This window comes from Nerophis ophidion, linkage group LG24 (genome assembly GCF_033978795.1).
Source record: "Nerophis ophidion isolate RoL-2023_Sa linkage group LG24, RoL_Noph_v1.0, whole genome shotgun sequence".
Taxonomy (NCBI): Eukaryota; Metazoa; Chordata; class Actinopteri; order Syngnathiformes; family Syngnathidae; genus Nerophis; species Nerophis ophidion.
The window spans coordinates 15,896,783-15,912,085 of NC_084634.1; the positions used below are offsets into that span (position 1 = coordinate 15,896,783).

The 15,303-nt window shown below is 37.6% G+C and overlaps 1 protein-coding gene across 12 annotated transcripts in view; it reads right to left on the minus strand.

Moving 5' to 3' along the window:
* Positions 1–15,303, minus strand: part of nrxn3b (neurexin 3b) — a 799,837-nt gene that overhangs the window by 536,836 nt on the left and 247,698 nt on the right. For all 12 annotated transcript variants that reach the window (XM_061886827.1, XM_061886825.1, XM_061886819.1 and 9 more), the window contains one exon: positions 8,500–8,938. In XM_061886827.1, coding sequence (XP_061742811.1) covers positions 8,500–8,938 — 439 coding nt within the window. The remainder of the gene's footprint in view (positions 1–8,499; positions 8,939–15,303) is intronic.

Here is a 15,303-nt window from a genome sequence, read left to right on the forward strand (position 1 = left end):
AAGACAATGCCAAGCCACATTCAGCACGTGTTACAACAGCGTGGCTTTGTAAAAAAAGAGTGCGGGTACTTTCCTGGCCCGCCTGCAGTCCAGACCTGTCTCCCATCGAAAATGTGTCCCCCATTATGAAGCATAAAATACGACAGCGGAGACCTCGGACTGTTGAACGATTGAAGCTCTACATAAAACAAGAATGGGAAAGAATTCCACTTTCAAAGCTTCAACAATTACATTCCTCAGTTCCCAAACGTTTATTGAGTGTTGTTAAAAGAAAAGGTGATGTAACACAGTGGTGAACATGCCCTTTCCCAACTACTTTGGCACATGTTGCAGCCATGAAATTCTAAGTTAATTATTATTTGCAAAAAAAAATAAAGTTTATGAGTTTGAACATCAAATATCTTGTCTTTGTAGTGCATTCAATCGAATATGGGTTGATTTACATCTAATATTTACATCTAACACAATTTCCCTACTCATATGGAAACGGGGGTTTGTACCTGTGCACTCTCACACATACACCATGTGAGGGACAGGCCTGAAGAGATGTGCACACACACACACACACACACACACACACACGCGCGTGTGTCACGTTAAGTTTCAGTTTCAATTCATGCCAAGGCCAGCTAACCCGGACAGACGAAAGCCTGGGAAGAAAGTGCATCCATCAGAGGGATTGCTTCGACCTCTTGTTAACTTGTTGTTTGTACTTACTCCTGTTTGGGAGAATAAATAAACTTCCGTTCTAATCACTTCTCATCCTTCTAGGCAACCATGTTGATCAATCAATCAATGTTTATTTATATAGCCCTAAATCACAAGTGTCTAGCATAATATTGTGAAAGTCCAGTCAATAGTGGATCTAACATACAGTGGGGCAAAAAAGTATTTCGTCAGCCACCGATTGTGCAAGTTCTCCCACTTAAAATGATGACGGAGGTCTGCAATTTTCATCATAGGTACACTTCAACTGTGAGAGACAGAATGTGAAAAAAAATCCAGGAATTCACATTGTAGGAATTTTAAAGAATTTTTTTGTAAATTATGGTGGAAAATAAGTATTTGGTCACTTCAAACAAGGAAGATCTCTGGCTCTCACAGACCTGTAACTTCTTCTTTAAGAAGCTCTTCTGTCCTCCACTCGTTACCTGTATTAATGGCACTTCTTTGAACTCGTTATCTGTATAAAAGACACCTGTCCACAGCCTCAAACAGTCAGACTCCAAACGCCACTATGGCCAAGACCAAAGAGCTGTCGAAGGACACCAGGAAAACAATTGTAAACCTGCATCAGACTGGGAAGAGTGAATCTACAGTAGGCAAGAAGCTTGGTGTGAAAAAATCAACTGTGGGAGCAATTATCAGAACATGGAAAACATACAAGACCACTGATAATCTCCCTCGATCTGGGGCTCTCCGCAAGATCTCATCCCGTGGGGTCAAAATGATCATGAGAACGGTGAGCAAAAACCCCAGAACCACACGGGGAGACCTGGTGAGTGACCTGCTGAAAGCTGGGACCAAAGTAACAAAGGTTACCATCAGTAACACAGTACGCCGACAGGGAATCAAATCCTGCAGTGCCAGACGTGTCCCCCTGCTTAAGCCAGTGCATGTCCAGGCCGATCTGAAGTTTGCCAGAGAGCACATGGGAGAATGTCATGTGGTCAGATGAAACCAAAATATAACTTTTTGGTATAAACTCAACTCGCCGTGTTTGGAGGAAGAAGAATCCTGAGTTGCATCCCAAGAACACCATACCTACTGTGAAGCATGGGGGTAGAAACATCATGCTTTGGGGCTGTTTTTCTGCTAAGGGGACAGGAAGATTGACCTCCATCAGTGAGAGCTTTGAAAGGTTGACCAAATACTTATTTTCCACCATAATTTACAAATAAATTCTTTAAAATGCCTACAATGTGAATTCCTGGATTTTTCTTTCACATTCTGTCCCTCACAGTTGAAGTGTACCTATGATGAAAATTACAGACATCTGTCATCATTTTAAGTGGGAGAACTTGCACAATCGGTGGCCGACTAAATACTTTTTTGCCCCGCTGTAATAGTGAGGGTCCAGTCCAAAGAGGGGCCAGAGAACCATTGAACTGAAGAATCTGAATAGACCTCGACATGTCTGAAAATCACATTTTTATATGAGCTTTGAACGTAATAGATTAAGCTTGCACAGGTTGGATTTAAAAGATTGAGGACACATGTTAAAGCTTCCCTTCAACACGGTTAAAATTGTCAACAAGTGTGTGTGGAGATGCGCTTAAAATGCTCAAATCAATATGTGCATCTCATTCGCAGGTATTACGGTATCAAAAGGTCATCAAAACAGAAGATATGCACAAAAAATATGCTTTCACTGAAAGACCTCGGGATTACTGTTGTGTAATTTGCTAAATCCGACCTTTTTTATAAAGTCGTGGTTCATATTACAAACACAATATGCAACTTTGATGTGGACGAAATATGACCGTGGAGTGATGTGTGTGTGACCAAAACAGGAAGTCACACAGGCAGCCTTGAGTTTATGCAAATAAACATGTCCCCGATTCGTTTTGGTGTCGGTCCCGGCACATTTATGGCAATTTAAAGTAGTGGAAAAACAAGTTTTTTCCATATTGAAGCTATTAACATGACGTACAGAAGCAACCACAGATCCCTTCCCCATCAACAACAATGCTAACCAAGCAGACTTAGTGATAACCAACGACGATTACTTTGGGAGAAATTATGATCCACACTGCAAAAGGTCAGTGTTCAAAAACAAGAAAAAAAAATAAAATAAATGAGGGGTATATTATTTGAACTAAGCAAAATTATCTGCCAAAAGAAAAAGAAAGTTCGGCTACTCAAAAATTTCCAAAACAAGTAAAATTAGCTAACCTAAATGAACTCAAAAATCCTTAAAATAAGTATATTCTCACTAATAACAAGTGCACTTTTCTTGGTAGAAAAAAAGAGACCTTTTTGCTCAACATATTGGAAAATATTCTTAAATGAAGTAAATGCTAGTGCCATTATCTTGACATAATGACATGCGCTCGGCATCATGATTTTTTTTTCTAAGAAATTATTACTTTAAAAAGTAGTTTTATACTTGTGAGTGTTGATGACACAGCTTTGCGTCAGTTGATATTCTAGTTTCAAGCATGTTTTATTCAATATAGGTCATAAAACCTCAGCTACAAGCTGTAATATCTCATTGAGATCATTTAGGACCAAAACACTTAAAAGAAGTAAAAGACTTTAGCATAAAATCTGCTGAGTGAGAAGAATTACCTTATCAGACAGAAAATAAGTATATATCACCCTTATATATATATATATATATGAATGAATGAATGAATGAATGGGTTTATTGAATGAATGAATGAATGAATGAATGAATGAATGAATGAATGAGTTTATTTTGAGCCATGCAAACAAAACAAGAGAATGACATAAAATACAAAAGAAATATATAGATACATTATTTTTACACTTACATTGAAAACATTACATGTGCCTAATCTTTTGTAGATGTCAAGTATATATATATATATAGGAAATACTTGAAAATATATACACCCCCCAATCTACTGAATTCGGAGGTCTCAAGGTTGGCAAGTATGTGCATCTGTTGACTCAATTGTTAAATATTTATTTACCATATTGAATGCATCAAAAAAGCCCAACATGTGTGTTTCTTGTCTTACATAAACAGCACATCTCTTTAAATTGTTTGCATATTTCCAGTATGACTGACCTAATAATATGGTCAGAGTGCAGAAGTGTTAATATACCGACGTACAATCTATGGAAATTACAGCTGATACTCGGAGCTGAATATTCAAATATTTCCCATTGAAATTGTGGTATTTTGTGATGTTTAGACTATATTCTCACATACTTTGCGAGTGGTAAACACAATCGGACAGGGTTTAATGGATACAATGAAACACTAATAAGCATATAAAGTAAACTTGTTTTCCACTCTCCTGCTACTTTAAAGAGGTTTTTGCTACTTTAAAGAGGTTTTTGCAAAGGAGTCGACATTTTATATTTCACATGGGGATTAGGAATGGCAAAGACTAGCTACAGTAGTACTTTGTAAAGAAATTGACATATATTTTACATGATAAATCAAACAAATAATATGAATCAGGGGTCACCAACGCGGTGCCCACGGGCACCAGGTAGCCCGTAAGGACCAGATGAGTAGCCCGCTGGCCTGTTCTAAAAATAGCTGAAATAGCAGCACTTACCAGTGAGCTGCCTCTATTTTTTTAAAATGTTTATTTACTAGCAAGCTGGTTTCGCTTTGCTCGACATTTTTATTCTAAGAGAGACAAAACTCAAATAGAATTTGAAAATCCAAGAAAATGTTTTAAAGACTTGGTCTTCACTTGTTTAAATAAATTCATTTATTTTTCTTACTTTGCTTCTTATAACTTTAAGAAAGACAATTTTTAGAGAAAAAATACAACCTTAAAAAAGAATTTAGGATTTTTAAACACATATACCTTTTTACCTTTTGAATTCCTTCCTCTTCTTTCCTGACAATTTAAATCAATGTTCAAGTATTTTTTTTATTTATTATTGAAAGAATAATAAATGCATTTTAATTTAATTTTTCATTTTAGCTTCAGTTTTTTCAACGATGAATATTTGTGAAATATTTCTTCAAACTTTTTATGATTAAAATAAAATAAAAATATTCTGGCAAATGTAGAAAATCAGTAGAATCAAATTTAAATGTTATTTCAAAGTCATTTGAATTTATTTTAAAATTTTTGTTCTGGAAAATCTAGAAGAAATAATGATTTGTCTTTGTTAGAAATATAGCTTGGTCCAATTTGTTATATATTCTAACAAAGTGCAGATTGGATTTTAACCTATTCAAAACATGTCATCAAAAATATATATTTATTGCAAGAAATCATTAAGATGATCAGTGTTTCCACAAAGATAAATATCATTAATTATTAATAATAACATAGAGTTGAAGTGGAAGTAGTGTCAAAGCGCTTTGAGTACCTTGAAGGTAGAAAAGCGCTATACAAGTATAACCCATTTATCATTTATTTATTAAAGGTAAATTGAGCAAATTGGCTATTTCTGGCAATTTATATAAGTGTGTATCAAACTGGTAGCCCTTTGCATTAATCAGTACCCAAGAAGTAGCTCTTGGTTCTAAAAAGGTTGGTGACCCCTGATATAAATCAATACAATCAACTAGCATGTTAAGTGGGTGTGCATTTTGTAACAATAGGAATTGTTATTTGTGATTATGTTGCACACAGATGTATTTGAGTGACGGACCGGAAGCCAAAGTGATTGTTGACACCTCCCCATAGATATGTGTGTACGTACGTGTGTGTGTGTGTGTGTGTGTGTGTGTGTGTGTGTGGTGTGTGTGTGTGTGTGAGGATTCTTTTATTTCTACTCTTTTTGAGACATCAACAAAAAAAGTACCATTCATATGAGGACCGGTGATCAAGTTAGGACATAAATCATGGTCCCAATAGGAAAAACCATTGCATCTAATAGAAAATGTCTCATTTGCACCCCCTGGTGGTGAAATTTATCAAAATTAGGGTGGTGCCAAAAAGGAGGGATTTTTCAAATTGACAGTGTGTCTGTTTTAAAAGTGCTCCCACTCTGCTCAACATATGAAATAACAGGTGTGTTCCAAAATTGAAAGTGCTCCCCCTCTGGCCAAGACATGTAATAACAGGTGTGCGTAAGGAATTAAAATGCGCCCCCTTTGGCCAAAATTAATATTAATAAGAAAAAAAAATCCATATAGAGACATACTGTAATAACTTGAAGTAAATAAAGGAAAAATAAAAAACAATTACAAAAAAATGTAAAAAAAACCCAAACAAAACACAAATTAACTAAAAGCAGTCTTTCTCATAATGTATGGACTTTTTTCTTATAAAATTGGGAACAATTTCTCATATTGTTTTTGTTTCTGTAATGTTGCAACATTTCCTCGTAAAATTATTACTTTTTATTGTAAAATTGTACTTTTTAATGTAAAATTATTACTTTTTTATGTAAAATTAATTAATTTTTAATGCAAAATGGTGATATTTGTCATATAAAATTCTGACTTATTACATTGCCAAATGTTGTTCTTGTAAAATAGTGAACATTTTCGGGTAAAATTATGACTTTTGTCATAATTTTAAAAATTAAAATTCCGATTATTATGGGCCTGCTGCAATGCAAGCGCCCATTCATTATCATAATATTGCCAAAATGTTAGTTTTCTTATAAAATTGTGACTTTTGTTGAGTAAAACTACGACTCTTTTGATCATTTTGTAAAAATGTTAAACTTTTCTTGTAAAATTGCGACTGTTATTGAGTAAAATTCCAACTTTGATCATAATATTACACATATGTTCAGTTTTTCTTGTAAAATTCTGACTTGAGTTAAATAAACGTATCACTTTTATTATAAGACTGCCAAAATTCAAAGTTTTTCTTGTGAAATTGTGACCTTTTTCTTCTGAAACTATAACTCATTTTTCACGTTTTTTTCATTTTTTATATATATATTTGCATAGTATGTATATATTATTAATGTTGTAAACACACATCTTTAGAGTTCTAAAAAAGTTCGTCCTAAAAGAGAAGGGCGTTTTTTTAAAGGTCTCAAGAAGCTAACACATACAAGAATGTGTCAATCACAGCGAAAATATCTTGCTTCATAGCAACTGTATGGATAATTATTTTACTTCGATTTTTCACTTTTTGGCTTGGGGATTAATCGATCGCTAGGGTGGTTGATAAAATGTGGTCGTAACTCGTCGTGAGTAAAGTGTGTTCACTTCAAACTGACACAGGAAATATTGTTGTGTTACAAACTTAAGAGTGGTGTTGCTTCCTTATTTGTCATTTTTCAAAACTAATTTCAGTTGAACTCGGTGCGACGGCGTTTCGTATTTCCGTACAAAAAATACAGATAGCAGTATCGTTAGTCCAGAAACTTCACGGTCTAATTAAGAACCGGTACTAAAAAACAACTAGTACTCTGCATACATCCCCGCCCATAACACATCTAATCTGATTGTGTTGTTGTGAACGACATCATTGATGTACTGTCAGAATAATTGTATCCAAGTTATCACAAAACTTTGTGTTGCCATGAGTTCCTGGCGAGAAGACAAAAGTTGTCTTTGATCCCACCAAGCAGAAGGCTTATAAAACTCCACTGTGAAGGATGGGAAGCAACATGAAGGTGTTCTGTTTCTTTGATGTACTGTAATCCACAGAAATATATTGTCTTGACCCGACATCTACAAAGTGGAGAGGAAGCAGGAAGCTCCAGTGACCTTTTCTTTGAACTGTTTTACGACCTTTTCTTTGAACTGTTTTGTAACCAAAGGCAGTGGCAGTTTACTACCTCTTCCCTTAGAAACAGCTGTTGATTTAATCAGAGAAAGTCCAAATAAAAGAGGAGGCGTACAATCTTTCGTTAGAGCGTGTTGGAACACTGTACAAGGGTACAGGTGTATGCGCTCTCCTCAATTGAGCCACATTTAATTATCTCTCTGTTTAATTCCTTGCTTCTTGTCTTGTTTAATAAATGTCATCCGTGTTTGAACCTGACATGTACGAATAACGTACAAACAGGACAGCAGTAGCTGCTTGAGAGGCAACAAACCTACACAGTGCAATAGTGGTTAGAGTGTCCGCCCTGAGATCGGTAGGTTGTGAGTTCAAACCCCGGCGGATTCATATGAAAGAGTATAAAAATGGGACCCATTACCTCCCCTTAGCACACAGCATCAAGGGTTGGAATTGGGGGTTAAATGGCCAAAATTATTCCCGAGCGTGTCCACCGCTGCTTCTCACTGCTCCCCTCATGTCCCAGGGGGTGAACAAGAGGATGAGTCACATGCAGAGGACAAATTTCACCAATGACAATTAATTGTACATTAACTTAACTCACCTCCTTTCACAATAACAGCACCGTGCGCAACATCAGGTCTTACTGCGGTACCAAAATAAAGGTTGATTGGTACATTGACGCAATTATTAGGCTTTTGACTTAAAATATTAATCTAAATTGTTAAAACTGTTTTTTAATTTTTTAATTTTATGAAATTGCATTTATGACACAACAAGCACACACTGTGGTGGTAAAATAAGTGTAAATGTTGTTTTGTTTTTTTTAATGAATAAAACAAATTCGAACCGAATAAATGAATTTTAAGTTTTTATTATATAGCTATTGTTTATTATTATTATTATTATTATTTGACTTGTTTATTTGTTACAAATTTATTACCGTTGTTATTTTAATTATTATTAAAAGGTGGTATAGTAAAAACTTGTGTTTTCAAATGAATGCATAAGGTCAGAGTAATCAATCAAGATTTCAATTTCAATCAAAATAATCGTGATTATTATTTTTGCCATAATGCCTCTTCCCTAATGGGCAGCATAAAACCCTGATCGGGAAAAAAACGTGGCGCATGTTGCACTTCCTTACCTGAGCGGCCGTCTCTCTGGATGTCCACATGGTGCCAGCTGCCTTCGTTGACCTTCGCCTGCGTGGCTTTGACCTTGATGGTTCCAGAGCCCATGTCCAGCACCAAGTACAGCACTCCGTCCAGAAGCTCCACGGCAAAGAAGTCCACCTTCTTCGTCTTCTGGGACTTGGCGTCGCGGCGCTCCTGCGGCTTCCCGTGGGTGAAAAGGATCAAGCCGTCGGGCTCCGAAGTTCGGAAGTCGAAGGAGATGGAGCCCACCCGTTTGGTGTTCCACTTTGGCAGAGCCAGGTAGGAGTCCGGGGTCTCGAAGTTGATGGGGTCCAAGGTGGGAACGTTTTCGCACTTAAAGACCACGTCGCCTTGCAGTTTCATCTTCGGGTCCACGATCCGGGCCAGGCGGGAAAGCTCCAGGCGGATATCGTTGTTTTTGTACACCACCTGAGACAAAAAAACACAAGTGTCAGGAAACAAAATTTTATCGTTTTAAATATTGGTTTTTCCTCTCACACTTTAAGATTACTGTATATCCTTGTTTAGCCGCAGGGGCGCTAATTAATTTAAAACATCTTCTCACTCCTGCGCTTATTCAAGGCATGCGGTAAAAGTAAGCAGGCGTTAATAATTTTAAAACCTCTTCTCACCCCTGCTCTTACCAATGGCATGCAATAAAAAATTGAGTGCGATAAAAATAAAAATAAAAATTAAAAAAAATTCAGCGGCCGCGGCCCGGTGGTTGGGGACCACTGCTCTACAACATGTCATCACGCCCACCTTAACACCATGCTATCTGCGTGCCGGCCGGAAGCATGCATTTCGCTGCTTCTCACACGAGATTGCAATGCATACTTGGTCAACAGCCATACCTTTTACACTGATGGTTATGATATAAAAAACTTTAACACTCTTACTAATATGCGCCACACTCTGTGAACCCACAACAAACACATTTCGGGAGAACATCTGCTTTGTAACTCATTATAAACTCAACATAAGAATTACCCAAAATGTAATGCATCTATGACTCTTGGCTATATTATACACGCGCCCCCAACCCTGCCCACCTCAACCGACGCACGGAGAGGGGGTGGGGGATTTGGTGCTAGCGGGGTGTATAATATAGCCAAGAGTCATATATGCATGGCATTCTGGGTAAGCGTTATGTTGCATTTATAAAGTGTTACAGAGCCGATGTTCTCCCGAAATGTGTTTGGTCTGGGTTCACAGAGTGTGGCACATATTAGTAAGAGTGTTAAAGTTTTTTTATATCACAACTATCAGTGTGATCTGTATGGCTGTGGAACAAGACCCCTGGTTTACACATTGTAAAAGCAAAAAAACTCCTCCGCCATTTTGAAAAAGACAACAGGGGAAGCTTCACTCGTGACGTCATGAATTTGACCCGGCGGTAAAAGTAAGCATGCGCTTATAAATTTGGGGAGCGAGTTTGACCCAGCAGTAATTCAAGGCAGGCGCATGTTACAATTCAAGGAAATACGGTAGTTGTAATGAAAAAGGCAAATTAAACAAATTATACAAATTAAATCTAATGTTCATTATTTCTGGCGGACGTTGTGTTGCCTACTCTGTTCGGTTTTCAGTACTTTTATTTTTAACATACGTTTGGATTGGGTATGTTGGTTTTAGATGGGGAATGATGTTAATGTCTCTTGTTTTCATGTTCGAGTTTAAGGTAGTGAGTCAGTCTGTGAATTTATGAAAGTGTATTTATTAGAGATACCATAACCATATCAACTTTATTTATAAAGCGCTTTAAAAACAACCACAGTCTGTACACCACAAAAAAATAAAGGCAAAGGACGGACTAAAAAAAATAACATTTAAAACAGAAGTAAAAAAAAACACATTAAAATAGATAATACAAATTACCCTATGTCGATAATGGCTGTTTTGCTGATATCCGATATTCCGATATTGTCCAACTCTTAATTACCGATTCCGATATCAACCGATACGATATACACAGTTGTGGAATTAACACATTATGATTACTAGTTTTGTTGTGATGCCCCAATGGATGCATTAAACAATGTAACTTTACCATAAATTGATTAACGTGGACCCCGACTTAAACAAGTTGAAAAACTTATTCGGGTTTTACCAATTAGTGGTCAATTGTACGAAATATGTACTGTACTGTGCAATCTACTAATTAATACAAGTTTCAATCAATCAATCAAAAATAAGGTTTTCCAAAATAAGAGAATCATTTCATCTTCAGTTATGGAAAAAAGTGCTTCCACTGCTATATTTAATATTGAAGTCACAAAGTGCATTATTTTTTTTTAACATGCCTCAAAACAGCAGCTTGGAATCCCGATACCCACTACAACTATGGGAAATACTATACTTTGACTTTCACAAAGTATAGTATATAGTATAGCATATATATATATATATATATATATATATATATATATATATATATATATATATATATAATACTATACTATATTTATATATATATAATACTATACTATATATATATATATACAGTGGGGCAAAAAAGTATTTAGTCAGCCACCGATTGTGCAAGGTCTCCCACTTTAAACGATGACAGAGGTATGGTGTTCTTGGGATGCAACTCAGTATTCTTCTTCCTCCAAACACGACGAGTTGAGTTTATACCAAAATGGATACATGGATGATACAGCAGAGGATTGGGAGAATGTCATGTGGTCAGATGAAACCAAAATAGAACTTTTTGTTATACTTAACTCGTCGTGTTTGGAGGAGGAAGAATACTGAGTTGCATCCCAAGAACACCATACCTACTGTGAAGCATGGAGGTGGAAACATCATGCTTCGGGGCTGTTTTTCTGCTAAGGGGACAGGACGATTGATCCGTGTCAAGGAAAGAATGAATGGGGCCATGTGTCGTGAGATTTTGAGCCAAAACCTCCTTCCATCAGTGAGAGCTTTGAATGGTTGACCAAATACTTATTTTCCACCATAATTTACATATAAATTCTTTAAAATTCCTACAATGTGAATTCCTGGATTTTTTTTTCACATTCTGTCTCTCACAGTTGAAGTGTACCTATGATGAAAATTACAGACCTCTGTCATCATTTTAAGTGGGAGAACTTGCACAATCGGTGGCTGACTATATACATATAAATATATACATACATATACACATATAATGGTGAAATATATACTTTCTTCTTCCCAAACTAAATTTTGTTTCATCACAAAACCTGCATTCAAGTTTGGGTAGAAAACGGCGTGGCACAGTGGGAAAGTGGCCGTGCGCAACCCGTGGGTCCCTGGTTCAAATCCCACCTAGTACCAACCTCGTCTCGTCCGTTGTGTTCTGAGCAAGACACTTCACCCTTGCTCCTGACGGGTGCTGGTTGGCGCCTTGCATGGCAGCTCCCTCCATCAGTGTGTGAATGTGTGTGTGAATGGGTAAATGTGGAAGTAATGTCAAAGCGCTTTGAGTACCTTGAAGGTAGAAAAGCGCTATACAAATACAACCCATTTATCATTTAAAAGAAATGTTTACACACTTTTTTGCTTCGGGCCCCGTTTAAGCCTGTCTGTCATGTATGCATGTATGAATGTGTGTGCATTCCATTGTGCATCATTGTTGTACGTGTATCCAAGCATTTTTTTTTTTTAGAATTTACACCCCAGGAAGAATAGTGTCTGCTATTGTTCAAAGGTGCTAGGTATCTTAATAAACAAAAAACAATACCGGTCGGCTTGTTTTACCAAAAAAAGTGGATCGATAAAACTCATACCTTGTTGTTTGGGCACTTATTTGTCTGGGTAACTTACTCTCTGAAGATCAATTTACCGTCAGCGAAAACAACATGTTGCTGTTCGAAATAAATAATGAAATGAAAAGGATCGAAGTGGAACGTATTTTATTTAGTGATGTCAAAATGGGTAATGATTCTTCACGAGAGACAGTCTGCTGAAGATAGACTCAATATAATTCGGTGAATATAATTTAGCTGCCTGTGTGAAGTTGACACCCCCCCACCCCCTCCACCCCAACACACCTCGTCAAAATCTCCTCAAAAGAGGGCCATAAGTTATTGCTGTAAATGATCTTGTCTACTAGAATTTATATGTCCTTAATGTTGTATGATTCATAGGCAGGCCCATAAAACGTTAACATAAAACTAGATTAGGTGAGGAGGCTGGTTATGAATCATAACACATTAACATAAAAACTATATTATACAAAAAAAAAAAAAAACTGGTTTTGGAAGGTTTTGACCAGGTAAGTTGGGTCGGGGGCTGGTTTGGACTTTAATAACTGTTAGATCAATTTTGCAGCGCAAATGTAGCACAAAAAATGGGACAAAACGGGGGTGATTTTGACATGTTGGAGGGTTTGGATGACATCACGGGTCTAAATGTATTTTAGAATGACTTAAAAACCACAAGAGCTCACGTCTGAATTTTTGCGGCACAACAATAACACGAATAAATGGGACAAGATTGGGGGAGATTTTGACAAAGGTGGGGGGCTGATTATGAATAACAGGTTTACCATAAAAAATTTAAACATGAAAAAAAAACTATAATACAAACCCCAAAACCAGTGAAGTTGGCTCGTTGTGTAAATCGTAAGTAAAAACTGAAAACAATGATTTACAAATCCTTTTCAACTTATATTCAATAGAATAGACTGCAAAAACAGTGGGTTCTTCAGACCCCCCAGACATTGACATGAGAGTCCCGTTTAAATTCACAATGCCGTTTACTTTTTCCAAATATAGTCTGTTTGTAGTTTTTCAGCAATTTTCTTTTTTTCACGTTCTCGCTCCGACTCTCCTTCAGCTCCAACTCCCACTCACCGGCAGCTGCCTTTTAACAGAGCAACAGGTGATCAGATAACCAGGCCCAGCTGGGCCATCTACGCACCTGTCGCTGATTTCGAAGCCGGTCCTGGCACACTCTGCTTCGCTGCAGGCCCGCAGGCCACCCCCCCCTCCGCAAACCTATTTTATTTTTTTCAGACAATCATTAACTTGGAATTTGATGGCAGCAACACATTGCAAAAAGGTTGGCACAGGGGCATTTTTACCACTATGTAACATGGCCTTTCCTTTCAATAACACTCAGTTAACGTTTGGGAACTGAGGAGACCATTTTTTGAAGCTTTTCAGGTGGAATTTATTCCCATTCTTGCTTGATGTACAGCTTAAGTCGTTCAACAGTCCGGGGTCTCCGCTGTTGTATTTTACGCTTCATAATGAGCCACACATTTTCGATGGGAGACAGGTCTGGACTGCAGGCGGGCCAGGAAAGTACCCGCACTCTTTTACTATGAAGCCAAGCCGTTGTAACACGTGGCTTGGCATTGTCTTGCTGAAATAAGCAGGGGCGTCCATGATAACATTGCTTGGATGGCAACATATGTTGCTGCAAAACCTGTATATACCTTTCCGCATAAATGGTGCCTTCACAGGTGTGTAAGTTACCCATGCCTTGGGCACTAATACACCCCCCATACCATCACAGATGCTGGCTTTTGAACTTTGCGCCCAGAACAATTCAGGTGGTTCTGTTCTTCTTTGTTCCAAAGGACATGAAGTCCACAGTTTCCAAAAAGAATTTGAAATGTGGACTCGTCAGCCCACAGAACACTTTTCCACTTTGCATAAGTCCATCTTAGATGATCTTGGGCCCAGCGAAGTCGACGGCGTTTCTGGGTGTCCTTCAGCTGTTCTGACAATTTGCTCACACATTTGTTCACAAAGTGGTGAGCCTCGCCCCATCCTTGTTTGTGAATGACTAAGCATTTCACGGAAGCTGCTTTTTATACCCAATCATGGCACCCACCTGTTCCCAATTAGCCTATTCACCTGTGGGATGTTCCAAATAAATGTTTGATGAGCATTCCTCCATTTTTTTCTGTCTTTTTTGCCACTTGTGCCAGCTTCTTTGAAGCATGTTGCAGGCGTCAAATTCCAAATAAGCTAATATTTGCAGTTTCAACATTAAGTGTCTTGTCATTGCAGTCTATTCAATTGAATAGAAGTTGAAAGGGATTTGCAAATCATTGTATTCTGTTTTTATTTACCATTTAAACAACGTGCCAACTTCACTGGTTTTGGGTGTTGTAGATAAAACAAATGTTTGCAGCACAAACGTTTATCCCCTTTGCAAGTTTCACTGCAATAAGGCGCTTTTGGTAACCATCCACAAGCTTCTGGTTAAATTTTTTACCAATCCTTTGGACAAAATTGGTGCAGTTCGGTTTAATGTGTTGGTTTTCTGACATGGACTTGTTTCTTCAGCATTGTCCACATGTTTAAGTCACGACTTTGGGAAGGCCATTCTAAACTGATTTAGCCATTCCTTTACCACTTTTGACTTCATTGTCCTGTTGGAACACCTAACTGTGCCCAAGACCCAACCTCTGGGCATTTACTCTCTGTAAAGCACTAGTTCCATTGGCAGAAAAACAGGCCTAGAGCATAATACAACCACCACTTTGCTTGACGGTAGGTGTGGTGTTCCTGGGATTAAAGGCCTCACCTTATCTCCTCCAAACATATTGCTGGGTATTGTGGCCAAACAGCTCAATTTTAGTTTCATTTGACATCACATTGACAAAGGAACGTTCTGTGACTTAAATACATGCATAAGTCACCTTTACATTGGTCAAAAAGCAAAATAAGGCGTAGACTGTCAGAGGGTGGAAGAGATGCTACGTGTGGGCTTCAGAGGAGCACAGCTGTCAGCAAACAGATTTTGGTGCTGCGGGATTACTGATAATCCTGCAAGATTTGACAGTAAATCTACACAGGTGACCCGGACGC